Here is a 17,112-nt window from a genome sequence, read left to right on the forward strand (position 1 = left end):
CTTGAATTGGTCCAGGGTCAGATTGGGAACTTAAAGTGGCCCTGAAAAAAAGTGGCCCCAAATTGTAGGTGGGTCCAAATTGACAGAAGATAGGGCAGCACAAATAGGCAGAGCCAATAGAAGTAGGTAGGGCCAGCACACAATACCGCCCCTGCACAAACAAAATACTGCCGTTGTTGCCACAGTATTCAACTATATCACAGACTATACAGTTGAGTTCAGTAGGGGACCTGGGGCGGTTGAGTATCAGATCATTACGTACCCAGCCGACAGACATGAGGGTTGCTTGGGCTGTTCCCTAGTCACTGGCCCACCGGGTTATTTCCCTTTAGGGTCTATGGCCAAGCCGCCCCTAAATGGGTCTAACCTCGAATGCCAGAAGCGGTCCACATACAAGAGCGGTGCCGTTTCTGAAAGAAATGATCTATGTTTTTCGTAACTCATACAACTCCCTGGAAATACAAGCAAAAAGATCTTCTGACAAGTCACAGATACATGTGAAGATCTGTGAGCTTGGACCCCCACAGGCTTCCAGAACACAGGTTCTGCAGTGCTGAAATACTTCAACGACTGGAGATCTGGTACAATGTTCCAGACAACATAACATCGGTCTGAATTTTTTAACTGAACTTTTTTTTTTTTGACGCAGTCAGGGATCCAAACTCAGAGAGCTAAACTAATACAGACACGTGAGATGTCAGAATTTTAGATATGACTACTGATCAGTGAAAACTTTGTTACATCTTCATAAAGACCCAGCCTAGACCGGTTGGTTAGCTTTAGAAGTTATCCTTTACATTAGTGAAGGATTTGGATACTAAGAATTCCTCCGTGCCCTATAAATCCCTTGAACATCTGCAGAAAGACTTACAGGTCATGGATGCTGAAGAGGAGATTTGTATGTGCAAAACTGATATACTGGCAAAGTGACACAGCGTGCTATGCCTTGTGCAGGGTCTGCGGGACGGAGGGTGTCACAGGGATTCTCTCTTTGGTGGTCTTTGAATGCCTGTGTCATGCTCCACCCACTTAGACCCTGCACCAGACAATACACAGTGTACAAGCTTTGCCCGGAGTGTTCCTTTAATTGTCAAAAACTAAAAGGATTGTCCTGCTTTTTTTTTTCCCCCCGTGAGCTGTACCCATGTAGGAATCCATACTCACCTGCTCCCTGCTGCTCCATTCCAGCTTCCTCTCTTCACTCAATTTCTGGTTCCCGTCTTTCAATTTTCAGAGGGTGGAGTCACGTGTGATGCTGACTGGTCTTAGCGGTGATGTGACCCCATGCCGCACATGACCTGGCAGTGACGTGCCACTTGCAAACATGTCATGCAGAGGCCAGTCACTGGCTGCAGTGGTGCACATGACCAGGTCTGTGCGGAAATTGACAGACAGGGACCAGAAGTCCAGTGAAGACTGCCAGCGAGCTGGAATGGAGCGTCAGGCAGCAGGTGAGTATGGACTTCTCCACAGGTAAAGCAGGCTGGGAAGGCAAAAAAATAAATAAATGGAAAGCCCCTTTAAGTAAAAAAAAATTATGTTTCTACATGGCCTAATACAAATATATAATAATATTGCACATTCAAATGCATTCTATGACTGTGAGAAAGGCAGTCCTGGCCTGGATTACACCTGTCCTGATATTTAGCAGATATAAATTCCAAGGCATATGCTGTATATTCATTCTAGAATCATCTTAATATATTCTATACTGCTCTTAGATGCCTCTTCTCTATAAAAGTCATTAAATAGACATAGCATCTTCATCACATGTGGTGTGCTTTCTTGTAACTATACATCTAGGATACTTTCTATAGCACTGGGGGTCTCTAAGGGCCATGTGGATATAACTGCATACATATAAGGGGACATGAGAGAAGACCTGCAGAGCAGTCGGTCCTTTTACATACCTGACGCACAGTATCTGGGTCCATGCCCTGAGGGTACAGCCCGATGGTTCGGCTGGTCGCATGTGGCCAAACCCCTCTCACCTGCGGCAGCCCATGGCCACCATAGAATCAGGAGGTCACTGGCTGCTGCAAGTGGGTGCACCCTTAGGCTTATAAATGGAGCCCCTCCAGAGCAATTGACTAGGACTATGTTATGGAGCAGGCAGAGATGAATGGTGCAATGATCATGGCAGACACTATGGATATAGGTGAAGTCCAATGTTCTGAGCTGCAGTGATCCGTGCAATGCAAAAAATAGTGGCGGTGACGGATAACCACTTTTCACAAGGATTTTTTTTATTGCCTGGTTTTAAAGGGGTTCTGTGGGCATCCCAGCTAATCCGTAGTTGGCATTAACCTGTGGTTCACGTAGTACTTACCTGTCCCTGCCGATCCCACCTTCTCCTCTACCCTCACACATGCTGCAGGTTCTTTTGCCCAGTTCCCGACTGGATACGGCCACTTCATTATCCGATTAGCTGCATAGTAAGTAGTAAATGCAGCTGAAAAGGAAAAGAAGCGGCCATATCCGGCCAGGACCCAAGCAGAAGAGCCCGCGGCCTGTGTGAGAGCAGTGCGATCAGCAGAACAAGAGAAAGGTGGGCACTACTCCTTCCACAGGTTAGTACCAACTATGGATTAGCTGCAATGTCCGGAGGGCCCCTTTAGCCTTTCAATCTGCTGATTCCAATTCTATCTAATGTCAGTGCTAGTAACACTGCAGCTTTTACACTATCACTGACATCATGCTGATGAGAATAAGTGTAAAAGGGAAAAACTGCAGGCCTGGGTCACAGAGTAGCAAAGGATTGTGATATTGCTCTATAGTAACAGGTCCCACAGCTGGTGGCAGGACTATACATGTATTCCATATGTAGCATACAGCTGCATAGAAGAGACCCTCAGAGGTTTTACAGAACTGTATCCGTGATGTGGAGCGTGTACCAGCTTTTGTGCTCACGAGGCGACTACTACACTAGTGATTATATCAGTATTGTGCTTTCCCGGGGACAAGGATCTTGTACTATTTGGGAAGGTTCTCTCTGTTTACTGAAGAAACCTTAGAAGCATCAGCAAATGTCTTCAGTGCAAACTTTATTTTCACTTTTTAAACAGCACATCTCAGCCGTTCACGAGCCACTGACATCTTCTAAATTGTAAATTTTTTACTAAGGGCTCATGCACATGAACTTTTATATTGGTCCGCATTCGATCCGCATTTCAATACGGATCGAATGAGCAAAAGATGAGGACAGCTCACCATGTGTTGTCCTCATCTGTATATCCGTTCTGTGGCCCCTCAAAAAATTTGAACATGTCCTATTTGTGTCTGCATTACAGACAAGTATAGGACTGTTCTATTATGTATTATATATTAGTAGGCAATGGTCGTGTGCATGAGCCCTAACTGAAAAATAGGGGAAACCTTAAAGGGGTAGTCCACTCCTTTACATCTGATGGCCTATCGGCCACCCGACACCCCCACCAATCAGCTGTTCTGCTATCTCCAGTGCCAGAACTACACAGATCCGTCCATCGTGTAGAGGACAGACCTGGTTACTGCAGCACTGCCCCCAATGAAATGAATGGAAGCAGCACTGCAGTAACCGTCTCCATCCACTACAATGAATGGAGCTGTGTATTTCCAGCGCCGATGGGCTATACTGTACCCTATATACTGAAGCATCACAGGACGGTACATGGACTTCCTACAGGTAATACTGCCTGCATGAACCTTTTTGGAGACAAGAAAACTGCTTTTCCACTTCAGCTACCAGTTAGGGTCAGACAGTTTTGTAATATCCTTCTGTAAAGGCTCCCATACACAAATAGGGTTTTGTCGGCTGACAATCTAAAGTGTATGGGGAGCTCCTGACTCTCCCCTGACAGATGATGTTAGAGAGGACTGGGCAGATTGAATTGTTTTGCTTGATCCTTTTGTTCTCCTGGAAGATAAGCCACCATTAGAGGTCTCTGCCGCAGCATTCTCATCCATCCCGAACCAGGCATTTAGCCAACAGCTATTGAAATTGTATGGGCAAAGTAAGTCTAAGTGTCATTTCACATTTGATCTCTCTCCAGTCCTACAACGGGTATGGAGAGATGCAGGTAGCATTGTAAGATCCAAAGTTATGGAAAGTCTGGTGACACTATGAAGCTGGTCTTTGGCCTGGCATACATGATCACTGTGTGACGTCATAGTTCTTCTACTTTGGTCACACAATGTTCAAAGGTTTATTCAGCGGCCGCAGTATGTAGCTGGTGAGTGCAACACTTTTAAATCACCTCCAACATTATGGCTATCAAGGCAATGCCTTTCCGGAGGACCGGTCACCAGTCCTGACGTCAGTTTTAGTAAATACCTGCACCGGTATATACCTGGTGAATATTAATAAATTGACAACTGGGTACTACCGTTCCCCTGTCAAAGGGCCGTGTCCTTACACAGTCTGCCAACAAATGCCAGACTGTGTAGGGACATACCTCTTGGACAATGGAAGTGGGAAAACCCAGCTATCAACTTCTTCATACATTTCTAGGAGGTAGAACAATGTAACACAGAGCTCCAGAATTGTTATATCATGAAGAATTTAAATAGTCACCAAAATACACGTCAGGGTGGTCCTCTGTAAATGCTTTTTTCATTTTTTTCCATATCTTACATAGTAGCTAATAACGATTTCTGATAAGTAGTATCTAAAGATATACTCAACCTGAGGAGTGGGGTAACAGAAACAATCCAGTAAGACAGAACTTCTGACATTATGACAGACAAGGCTGTCCCCAGTAACTCACAACGGCCACATGGCACATTGAGCGTCATGTATTAAAACTGCCTTAGAAGAAGTGGCCAGGGTCCAGGTTTCAATTCCGTTATCAGCAATGAAAACTGACCTATGGCTGGTCGATGATAGCAGTCACCGTTTCTATGAAGGACATTTTTGATACATGAGGTTCGGTCAACCGAGGCTCATGTTCTCAATCGGTTCAGGGGAGAACTTTTTTCTAAGTCTGGTTCACAGAAGTGCAGCCATGTGGCCACCATGACCTACGTCTAAAGTCTTTGCTAAATCTAAAGAGCTGTGTGGAGAAGAACAGCAACGCAACAGCCACCTTCTTAGCTCTGAGGAATGTCAGTCGCAGCAGAATTGTGTGGATTCACAGTGTTTTCTGATGCCCATTAGGGGATGGAGTGTCGCTGGGCTCATTGGATAGCTGAAGTTTATCTAAACCTGAAAAAGAAACAAGGTATTAGTAGGTGGCAACATAAAAATCACGAGTCATCTGTTAATTTATAGGGAAAAGGCGACTCCAGGGCATTGTGGGATCCCCCACAAATTCTCCTATACCCTTCTATTATGAGCAGTAGTAGTCCAGTAATAGATCAGGACAATGGCAAGGAGATGTACTATGCCTATGGAGCCGCAGACACAGGTGGTCATAATAAGATGTCCCTGTTTTATTATCAGATTGCTTCCCACCTAAAGGGAGATATAACCTGCTATTTGCAATTCCCATAGGTAAGCCTGCACTTTAAAGGGGCTTCCAAGACCTAAACAAAGATTGGGGGTAGCCAGGCATGGTGTCAACAAAAAAACCAAAAACAAACATTCACCTGTTTTTTGTCATCTTGGTTCCTGTGGTGACTCCAGTCCCTGCCGGACCAGACGTGTGACATGCAGTCTACATGCACATCACCACTGCCGGCCTATCAATGCCCTCAAAAGTAAAATGTACAGGCGCAGCATGCGACTACTGAGCCTCTTGGCGGTTTTGACCATGGTCAACTACTGGCAGCACAAGGAAGGGACTGGGGACGGCTGTACAAACATATTTTTTGTGGAGCTCTACTGTAAATACAACTTTTCTTCTGCCAGGCTTTGCTCCTGCAAGTGCACTGGAGGCGGAGCTTCACCATGAAGTGCTCTCTGCTGCTTCATAGCCCCTCCCATCTGCGTGCTGTAGCAGCCAACCAGATGAGCAGAACGGAGGGGATGTGAAGCGGTTCAATGCAAATAGCACTTCACAGAGGAGCTCCGTCTCCAGCGCGGGAGCACAGCCTGGCAGAAGAAAAGTTCATCCTCACAGTACCCATGATAATAAAAGCTTCACAAAAGGTATATACGCACTGTTCTCCCCATTTCTTACCTAATGCTGTCAGCAGTTTAGCATGGTCAAAACTGCTGGCATGCTCCTCCCTATAGAGGGGTAAGCTACAGTACAAGGCAGAGATCACTAACATTTTCTGGAGAAAAAAAAAATGGAACAGCCCCTTTATCTTCAGGCGATATGGTTTTGACCACAGTGCTATGGCAGTACTAGTGGACAGAGTCTACAACAGTATCTGCAGATGAAGAGTTGGACAGCTACATGGAGGAAGCCCAAGAGCCACATGTGGCTCCAGAATAAGGTATTAAAGGCAAACATAGTCATCTAGTAATTAAGGGAATGTAATAATACGTTTGCCTGGACAGCGGAACTATAAAGGAAGATACAGAATAGTGAACATTAATATGGCTTAGGCAAGGTGCCCACTTGCACCTAGATTTCTATGGCCGTTGCCTGGCTATTCCATGCGGTTTCTGCAGACAGACCCAGACCCATTCAACTTGAATAGGTCCATGATCCGTCCGCACCACAAAGAAATAGAACATGTGCACCTTCCGGATTGCGGACCCGTTTAAATAAATCGGTCCACATCTGTGATGCGGTCCAAAAATGGCCGGGACCCGTATATTGAAGAGACGCTGTTTGCGGGCCACAATACGGGCCCGGCCAGCACATGTTCGTGTGTATGAGCCCTAATTCAATTGCCGGATTGGGGATATGCAGACACCCCAGATCCCTTGGGTTCCAGCGCGATTACATTTTAACAGATGAAATACTGCTGTATCCAGCTGTATTTTGTCCTTTATTTTTTTATCAGCATGCAGCCTCCTAAACACTATTCCTCCGTCTGAAATATTCCCATTTACAGGCTCTCACTATTCAAAACAAAAAGAAAAATATACACATTACCGATTGCTTTTAAAAGTTCCTCCCGAACAGCTGAGGTGAATTTCCGCACTAAACACAGCGTTGTCACAACGGCAAATATCAAATTGTATGTAACAACAATGTAGAAGTTCCCAAGCCAGTTGAATCTCCCAAAGTCACCCAACAGATCGAATCTGGTGATACCTGTATAAACGGAACAGAAAATATGCAGTTACATCACACACCAGCCCCATGTACCCATCACAGATACTTTGATGTGGCTAAAGTACAGGTTAGAAAAAGATTGCCCGCGCCCCCCCCCCCCCCCCCCCCTAATTCTAGAATATACTTATATAGGGGTCAGCAACTGGTTTTCTTTTATAGGTCCAAATCCTCAATTGTTTTTACATAAGCGATATTTAAATGCTAAAATTCTAGCTGTCTGAAGCCACCACTAGAGGGAGCTTGGGTGTTTCATGAAGATGGAGGATAACGGATTGTATAAATTTCACATCCCCTTCAATGACATTACAATAGAGCAAAAATATTTATAGACAATTTACACTAAAGAGTCCCTAAAGAGTTGAAATTCTCTGCTTCCTTTCACACAAGCATAGGGTCAAATAATGACATTTTAACCAACTCCAGCCAATGCTAGAAGCTTCCTGCATATAGATTTATTCTCATATTAAAGGGGCCATCCGATTTTAAAACCGAAAAAAAGCTGACCCTAGCGATCATCTGTAATCTCTGTTCAATTCCCCTGTAGAGCCACACACAGGGGAAACAAAGTACTACAATAACAGTCTGTGTAATGCATGGACGTGCTGGGTCCTCCAGAGAAACACTTTTTGCAGCTGCTCCTTGCTGCAGTGAAGTGATAAAGGTCTGAAATGCGATACCTCCTTGGTTACCTTCATAATGCCCCCATCCCTTTAAAAGAAATGAATTAACTACACCCATGTATGTGAATCGTTATGAGACAAGGTTTCCTAGAAGGTATAACAATCATGAAGGAAACCGATCATAGACAAAAAACTGTTCATGACCACATGAGGAATCTAGAATTTTTTTTACAAATGACTTGTCAACTGCTCAAACTTTTAGATCTCTGTACCTCCTTCAATAGACGAGTCCTCTAGTGGTCTTTTTCTTCCCCCAGGCCTGTTCACTTAGACACCTGATATGTAAATGTGATTGCATGTACATAACCAGGGGGTTGTATGTAAGGGGAGGGGGCACACAGGAAAAAAAAGCCCACTCGAGGATGGGAAAATTTCAACAAGTCCTCTGTAAAAAAAAAAAAAAAAAGATTACTGGCCAACAGCAGAGGGAACCAGGCAGTTTCACTAACTTTACAGAAGTCATCCAAAATTCGGGAGTGTGTTTCCATACTAAACAGAGACAGAACTGTCATGTGAATCACTTTATCGTTTTTTTTCCTTTTTTCAGTTTGCCTTTCCCATCCTGGTCAGTCCAGTTACGTCTTTGATTTTTATTTATTTTTTGTGGGGGAGGGCGTTTTTTTTTTTTAATACTGTGAGAAGACCATGAATCTGTTTAACGTATCTCTTCCCTTTCATCTATTGAAAAGCACCGGGCATAACATGTAGTGCAATGCATGTTGATATTTTGCAAAGCGCCACATGACTCACTGTACCCTAATGCAGTCTATTAATCCTGTTTGGACAGCTGTGCCTGTGCATTTGTTAACCGGCCTCTAATTGTACCATCCTTCTTTTTACCTTCTATCTTATTCTTTTATTTATCTCTATGGCAAACTATTCAGGAATGTCGTTTGTACGGCAGAGGAAAAAAGTGGCTTTCGCTATTAATTTGTTTTCTTTGTAACAACAATTGTGCCCAGCAAGTGCCCTTCCTCTCAATAACCAGGGTACATTACTACCAACTGTTACCAACAATCTCGTATTATTGTGCGGGCAAAATCAGCTTTAGAAGGGAACGGGCTTAAGCCACACAAAGGCTATTTGTTAGTTCCCACAGTATTTTATAGCTGTTTACACACACAGATTAATACTACTTTCTGCTTAATCCAATCTGCTAAATAGTCTACAGTGAAAAAGGAAACGGAGTATCCAAAATATGACGGGGGGTGCCCCAACTTGTATACTTCAGCAATACATAGATGACGGAACTGCGGGAAGAAATAATTGAGAATGGATCTGCTATCACACTTTTTTTTTTTGTGGCTTTTTTTTTCCGCATTTTTGAATTTATTGTGCCTGTATTTTTTGCAGTAAAATGTAAAAATGTAAAATGTCAGCTAAAGAAGTTAGCCAAAGGTCTGGGTAAACAGAAGTGCAGGACACAAGTTTTTTTTTTTTTTTTTTTTCTGCTTTCTTTTCAAACATGCAGTTTGCTGGACTTCTATGCTTTTTTTTTTTCCAGGCATTTTGACCTCCCCATCTCTAGAAGGAAAAATGCCATGAAGAAGACACTAGTGGTAAGGCACACTGAGGGGCATTAACTAATGACTTCATGCCACAATAGTGATGTAAAAAAAAGTCTAAATTACACACCAGATGTGCGCAATAGTTTGTGACTTTTGAAGCTTCTTGCCCCTTTTAAGAACTAGAGTAAGTAAGTTATAGCTGAAGTCTACTCCAGCCCTTTAGATGCATCTCACTCCTCACTCCGGTGCAAAAAGGGTCAAGACTGGGTATGGGAACTCCAGTCTTGATGAATGTTTTTCACAGAGTGCAAAAAAAGGCACAGAAATTGCAGCAAATAAAATAGGTAAAAATAACAACTTGCATTAATATACCTGTAAAAAAAAAGTCAGAGCCAATTTCATGTGTATAAGGACCATTACAAGGGTTATCCGAGACTAAAAATGCCCCCCATATGCCCGGGCTCCTCACACTGAATATATTTACCTGGCTCCCCGCGAATGGATGAAAACATCCTTTGTCGGGTGGGGGCTTAGCCAATGGTAGGCGGTAACAGGGACGAGCCTCCCTAGCATCACTCGCGATGCTAGGGAGGCTTGTCCCCGTCACCGCCTGCCATTGGCTACTCCCCCCACCCCCGACACTGGATGTTTTGATCCGCTCACGGGGAGAAGCAGCAGCGGTGGTGCGGGGAGCCAGGTAAGTAGAATTAATGTGAGGGGCTCGGGCATATGGGGGGGGATTTTTTTTTGTCTCGGATAAACCCTTTTAAGAGGTCTTCCCACCATCAGTTTTTATACCATAGGTCTCGCTATTAGCTCCCACCCTATGAATTATAAATTTCAGGCAGGAAAATCGTAAATGGGTTTGCAAATTAGGTGAACTATCTTGGTTTATAGGAATTAAGAAAGTCCCGAAGTAATTACTAAATACATTTTTTTGTCTTACTAGATAGAAGGGGAGATTTATCAATGTTTTTCACCTAAAAAAAATAGGGAGTGCTTTTAAAACATATAAATTTAATAGCCCGGAGCACAAGCATATCTGAAGAGCACTTAAAGGGAACCTGTCGTCAACTTTATGGTGCCCATACGAACGGCAGCATAAAGTAGAGACAGGGGAGTTGATTTCAGCCACCTGAGAAGAGTCCTGGTTATTCATGAATTCCTGCTCTCCTGCCCACCTGCTGATGACTGACAGTCTTCTACCTAGTTTTCTCCCTTTCTCTCTAAGAGAGAACTGCCAATCATCAGCAGACGGGTGAGAGAGCAGGAGATTAGGAATAACCATGACTCTTCTAAAGTAGATTTGACTCTTTTCAAGGCCTGGGCTGCAATGATTATGATGCTGGTTCTCGGCAACCACTGACTTTTAGCTCATGAGTGACACACCGCTGAAATCTGCATTTCTGTCACTATTTTATGCTGCCCTCACTGAGATCAGCATAAAGTTGATGGCAGGTTCCCTTTAAAATAGAGAAGATTTCAATCTCAAGATGCTATATTACTGTAGATATGATTTTGTAGGAGGGACAACCACTTTGGATGTCCAGGCAGCAGGCTTAGGGCTCTTTCACACCTGCGTTCTTTTCTTCCGGCATAGAGTTCCGTCGTCCGGGCTCTATGCCGGAAGAATCCTGATCAGGATTATCCCAATGCATTCTGAATGGAGTGAAATCCGTTCAGGATGCATCAGGATGTCTTCAGTTCCGGACCGGAACGTTTTTTGGCCGGAGAAAATACCGCAGCATGCTGCGCTTTTTGCTCCGGCCAAAAATCCTGAAGATTTGCCGCAAGGCCGGATCCGGAATTAATGCCCATTAAAAGGCATTAATCCGGATCCGGCCTTAAGCTAAACGTCGTTTCGGCGCATTGCCGGATCCGACGTTTAGCTTTTTTAGAGTGGTTACCATGGCTGCCGGGACGCTAAAGTCCCGGCAGCCATGGTAAAGTGTAGCGGGGAGCGGGGGAGCAGCATACTTACCATCCGTGCGGCTCCTGGGGCGCTCCAGAGTGACGTCAGGGCGCCCCAAGCACATGGATCACGTGATCGCATGGCACGTCATCCATGCGCATGGGGCGCTCTGACGTCATTCTGGAGCGCCCCGGGAGCCGCACTGACTGTAAGTATACCGCTCCCCCGCTCCCCGCATGGCAACCAGGACTTTAATAGCGTCCTGGCTGCCATAGTAACACTGAAAGCATTTTGAAGACGGATCCGTCTTCAAATGCTTTCAGTTCACTTGCGTTTTTCCGGATCCGGCGTGTAATTCCGGCAAGTGGAGTACACGCCGGATCCAGACAACGCAAGTGTGAAAGAGGCCTTAATCCGCAGCTATAGCCGTGACTGCTGCACACCGCTTTTCAGGGACATCTTGCTAACTGAACACAGCATAAAAATTAAAACAGACATACCTAATGTTCTGGACATAACAGGTAAAGCAGAACTGAGCACCAGAATAGAAACACAGTTTCCAATGATCTGTGACAGAAGAAACACAAATATGCAGTTAATGACTGGCGCTCGCTTGTATCCATCAGTCATGTTATAAATAGTGATTATTAGATTGGCTGGGCTTTAATTCTGGGGGAAATTCACACATGCAGTCTTTGGTGCAAAGCTGTGCTAATGAAGATCCAGCACATGCTGTATTATTTCTGGACACTGTAATAGCTGTTATTATTTCTATTCTTTGTATGTAGTAATACCTAAAGGGGTTCTCCGGGATTATTATGGTATTTAACGGATATGCTCATGTACCTGTAGTTGCTTACCTCATTTACAACTTCATATTTTTTTTTTCTCAATTTCGACTCTCCTGACCAGCTTTCACTGCGTAAATTAGTTATTTCTGCAGTTAGAGAAGGAGTCATGCACATTATGTCCTCTAGCTGATAAACTACCACCAACAGCTAGAGGACGCTCTCAGTTTGAGAAGCACTGCTCTAGCAAATTACTTATTTTTTCTTACATGGATGAGGTAATTATTGCAATTTTAAACATTGCATTTAAAAGGGATTTTCCATTTTGCATCATTTAGAATAACCATTTATGAAAGCAGCTGTAATCTGGTAATGCATTTATTTTACCTTTATAGCTCCATTCTTGGCTGTGGTCACATGACCATGTCCAAGCAGCTCCTTTTTATTTCCTGTGATGTTATGTCCATGGACGGGGCTATGAGTGTCTATGTAACTAGCTGGGTGGGAGGAGCCATATACTAGCTGGGTGATGTTAGGGGCAGTGATAGGGGAGTGTCTAGGTAACTAGCTGGGTGGGAGGAGCTATATACTAGCTGGGTGTTAGGGACAGTGATAGGGGAGTGTATGTAACTAGCCGAGTGGGAGGAGCTATATACTAGCTGGGTGTTGTTAGAGACAGTGATAGGGGAGTGTCTATGTAACTAGCTGGGAGGGAGGAGCTATAAAGTAGCTGGGTGTTAGGGGCAGTGATAGGGAAGTGTCCATGTAACTAGGTGGGTGCGAGGAGCTATAGACTAGCAGGGCGTATATGGGGGGGGGGGCGGTGCTGGAGCTGTGGGAGAGGATGGAGAAGTGCATTATGGGTTTGATTGGATACAGGGACAGGAGTCCAAATTGAAAAAAAACATGGGAAAGATGAGGTTAGCAACTATATGATTATATCTGCTAAATACCACAGTAATCAATGAAAACCTCTTTAAGGGCTTAAAGGCATTATAAACAATCATTATAGCTAAATTGTTTTTAAACTGATAAGAATATAACCTAAATGAGTGTTTATGAGATCCAGAGATACGAGATAACAGCTACACATGAGCCATCATATGACGGGACCCAGAGTAAACAAAGTGATCGCCTACAAATAGACTGCAATTTAACCCCTGCAGCACAAAAACTGCTAAAAAAATTTAATAAAGACCAATTGCCCAAAATTAGTAGGATGCAATAATAATAATAAAAAAAATTAAAAAAAGATTGCCCCATAAGGTGTTCATAGTCTTTAATGTTAGAATAACAGCCTGAACTGGATGGACATATGTTTGTTTTTAGTCCTTACATACTATGTAAAGGTAAATCAAGTGATTTCAATTTGGTCATGGATGTTAACCACAGATGCTTTGTCTACTTCCTCTTAAGGCCCTAGCAGACTTTGAGAGACACTGTTCTATTATGTATGCAACCAACAGCATTACGATTCAGCAACACCCAAAAGGACAGTGCCACTGTGTTGGAGTAATACCACGAGTCACTTCTTCCTAAAAATTGGACCAGAACTATAATGAAGATGATAAAACGTGGAATCAGATTCCCATTCTGAGGAACCAGACTCTACAAAGCTATCAAGAGATACTGGATCAGGAATCTAAAGGAGAACAGAAGTCCAGGTAAAGGTTTAATGGGGCACTAAAAATAAAATGAACTCTCCAAACCATTAGCTTCTAGGAGTAAATTTTAGTATTGTAACTATAGCGTGGCTGAGAGCGTAAGTGCTAAGAGAGTTCTAGACACTAGAGAAAGGAGCGGGGGAGAAGAGTCATATGGGCAATTAAACAGGACAATGTCTGCTCCTTAGTTACTGACCTCCTCAGCCAGCTTGTGGGAATATTCAACAAAAATAAATGTGTACATCTGTGTCAAAGCGTTACTTAACAGTTTCATTCTTCTCAGGCCTGGTGTCAGATTGTGCGAAGTCAAATTAGCCTTAACTTGTAAGACGTAATTGAATGGGCCCCTCCAGTCTTATTTTAATCATTTAAATGTGAAAAAATGTCTGTATTCCTCGCAGTCGCCGAGGTTCTTCAGACTTCAAACCGGCTGAGTGAAGTACAGTTTCGCACAAAGTTACTCATTAGCAATACGGTTCTTTGGGAAGAAAGAAAACTCCCTTTCATGGTTTCTATGGCTGGTTAACAAGCCCAGTAATTGCAGGCTCTCTCTTTTTAGCAAATGAATGGATGGCGTCCAAATTAAACACAGCGCACATCCCTTGTTCCCACTCATTTGGCATTTAGAAAATCTTCCAGTTTGTTGTGTTTGTTTGAGGCTACAAACAAATACAAACCGCTGCAAAAGAGCCACTGGGAACAATTACTTAATAGCTTGGCCGGTGGGTTGTGAGCGGGAAATACTTATAACGGTGGAATAAAACCGGCCAAAGGGGTGACCATCATCTTCCTCATTGCCATTATGGTTACCTTTGTCATTGTTGTGTCATCTTTTCTGGGCGTGAAGCTTCCAAAAAACCATAGGCTGTAGAAGCCGACCACAGAGGAAACCATCAGATAGCTGCGTGAGAGTCAAGGTAATAGAAGCAGAATAATGGACGGGTCTGCCGGGAAGAATGCTTGAGTACTCGGTAACCTCTAGTGGAAACACCTCAAGGGCTTATAGAAGGGCTAACCTGGTGGATTCATACCCTCGTGTCACTCCAGGTGATAGATGTGAACCCTCCAGAAGACACTCTTCAAATGCACACAACATAACCAATGTACAGCTGTAAACCGTCAGCGGTATTTCCCTCCTTGCTACCTGTGCACACCTGAAATGTAAAAAATATGATAACTCGCCAGTAAATACAGTAATCGAATCCTTTTCTGGCATGTCGTTAAATATTATATTCTGCCTTTTCCTCCTCTGCACATCTCCAGAAACAGAATATCAGCCACACTGTACATTAGGATTACCATTTAGTGTAAAGGGGTTGCGTTGTAAAACATATTCTACATTTTTAAAACCAGCACCTGGATCTAAATACTTTTGTAATTGCATGTAATTAAAAATTTAGTATAGCCACTGAGCGATTCGATAAAAATCTATCTGTATAGCGCCACCTGCTGTTTGGTCTTTTCCTTTTTTTTTGTCCGTCTCACTGAGCTGGTCGAGCGCGCTCTGTTGAAATTTTCAACTGTCGCCAGCCACATGTTGTGTTAGAAGCTGTGGCAGTTACAGGGAGAGAGCTGCAACGGAAAGGACACCCCCCTGAGCTGCCAGGCTGAAGATAATGTAGCATTGCAATTGGAGCGGTCAATATGGAGATCTCTGGAACCATGTGAGGTACAGGGCTGGTTCTAGCTTTGTTAGAAAGAGATTGTAATGCACTATAACTATGTGGTGTTAGATTTTCATTTTTTACATCAATCATAGCATAACTCCTTTAAGAACAAAGTTAAATACTACCAATTCAGGGCCTTAGGACCAGACTGTTTTTGCAGTTTGTACCATTCATTATGAGAGCCCACCACTGTTTTTCGGTCCACATATCTGTAGTATGATGCACTGATGCAAAAAAGCTAAAAAAAAAGTGGTCGGGAAAATGCTATAAGTGAACATGTCAGGTAAATTCTGCTGCCCCAACTGAGGGCAGGATATAGGGAGAGAAGCTGAGCTCTTTTATATATAGGTTTATATAATACAATAGAGCAGGATTTCTAAATAAAAAGCAGAGTAAATCCTGACAGGACTCCTAGGAGAGACGGAGAGAGTCCTGATTACTCCGCCCACAAAGGATGATTGACAGTTCTTTCTGTATCAGTGTGTATACAGAAGGCTGTGAATCATCCTGTGTGTGGGCAGGGTAATCAGGACTCTATTATTATATTGGTAGAGGGCCCCCACCGATCCTGAGAACAAAGAAGACACAGTGCTGGTATATCACCGCGTCCCCTCCACTATGTGTTCTCTGCACAGAAGGACCTGTCCACTGTCTGTGCAGGAAACTCCAGCCAGTCTCAGTTCCCAGCACAGCCAAGCGGCTGCAGCAGCGATGTGCAAGTCCCATTATTCTTAGGATCGGTGGGGTTCCAAGAGGACCTCCACCAGTCCCAAAAAATTTTAAGGTGGGAAAAACATTCTAGGCGTTTATGCAGAGAACACCAGAGCTGCTTCCGATCTCCACTGTTACATAGGATAGTGACCTATATATAAAACATACATGTGAACCCTACTGCAGTACAAGAATGCAAATCAAAGTGTATAAGTATGTCCAACAGCATATGTATTAACAAAAGAAGACACAAGAGAGCATTGGTCAGGGTTAATGATGCTTGTAAAAGCTGCATTCTGAATTGCCACAATATGTCGGTCACCGCCCATGTCCTTGGATTACACAAGATTAATGTTCCTCCATAGCAATGATGGCAGCGACACCTGCAGGCTGCAAGACGGGATGAAATACACCGTTTTTACAGCTAATCCAATTTGCTTACTGTAAAGGATCTCCTGGCACCCCAACTGGGTACCTCGGTTGCTGGATGCTCCTAGTGCTTCCCGAGGACTCCAAGCACTCCACTTGACACCGTAAGCTCGTTAGTGATCATCATGCTGAAAAATCGGCAGGTGTAAAACAGGCTTCACATTTAATTGGGCTTTAAAGCGCATATGTCAGCAGATTTGTACCTATGAAACTGGCTGACCGGTTACCTGTGCGCTCGGCAGCTGAAGACATCTGTGTTGGTCCCATGTTCATGCTTAGAATATATTATATAATATATGCAAATTAACCTCTAGGAGCAACAGGGGCATTGCCATTAGGGTGGGTTGATATCATGTTTTTCCCATCCTTTCAACGTATACAAAAAAAGTATACGTTAAGTGGATTCCTCAGACTGATACAATACAGTGGCATCCAGTCACCATAGAGTTCCATTGTATAATAAAAAAATATACTTTTTTTTTTTTTTTACTGGACTGTGCAGGATACAAGAACGTGGTGTGCTACATTGTTGTATCTTTTGTTTGTAAAGTATAAGTCAAACGAAGGCATAAACCATGATGTGTAACCTCCCTTACACCTAG

At 43.6% G+C, this 17,112-nt stretch overlaps 1 protein-coding gene across 2 annotated transcripts in view; it reads right to left on the reverse strand.

The window, feature by feature from the left end:
* Nucleotides 1–443: 443 nt before the first annotated feature.
* LMBR1 (limb development membrane protein 1) overlaps nucleotides 444–17,112 on the reverse strand; it is a 145,946-nt gene continuing 129,277 nt past the window's right edge. For both annotated transcript variants that reach the window (XM_044292685.1, XM_044292686.1), the window contains 4 exons: nucleotides 14,514–14,604; nucleotides 11,752–11,818; nucleotides 6,969–7,130; nucleotides 444–5,182 (listed from right to left, as the gene is read on the reverse strand). In XM_044292685.1, the coding sequence (XP_044148620.1) occupies nucleotides 5,109–5,182; nucleotides 6,969–7,130; nucleotides 11,752–11,818; nucleotides 14,514–14,604 (394 nt within the window). In that variant the 3' untranslated portion in view covers nucleotides 444–5,108. The remainder of the gene's footprint in view (nucleotides 5,183–6,968; nucleotides 7,131–11,751; nucleotides 11,819–14,513; nucleotides 14,605–17,112) is intronic.

The sequence above is a fragment of the Bufo gargarizans genome, chromosome 5 (assembly GCF_014858855.1).
Source record: "Bufo gargarizans isolate SCDJY-AF-19 chromosome 5, ASM1485885v1, whole genome shotgun sequence".
NCBI classification, from domain to species: domain Eukaryota; kingdom Metazoa; phylum Chordata; class Amphibia; order Anura; family Bufonidae; genus Bufo; species Bufo gargarizans.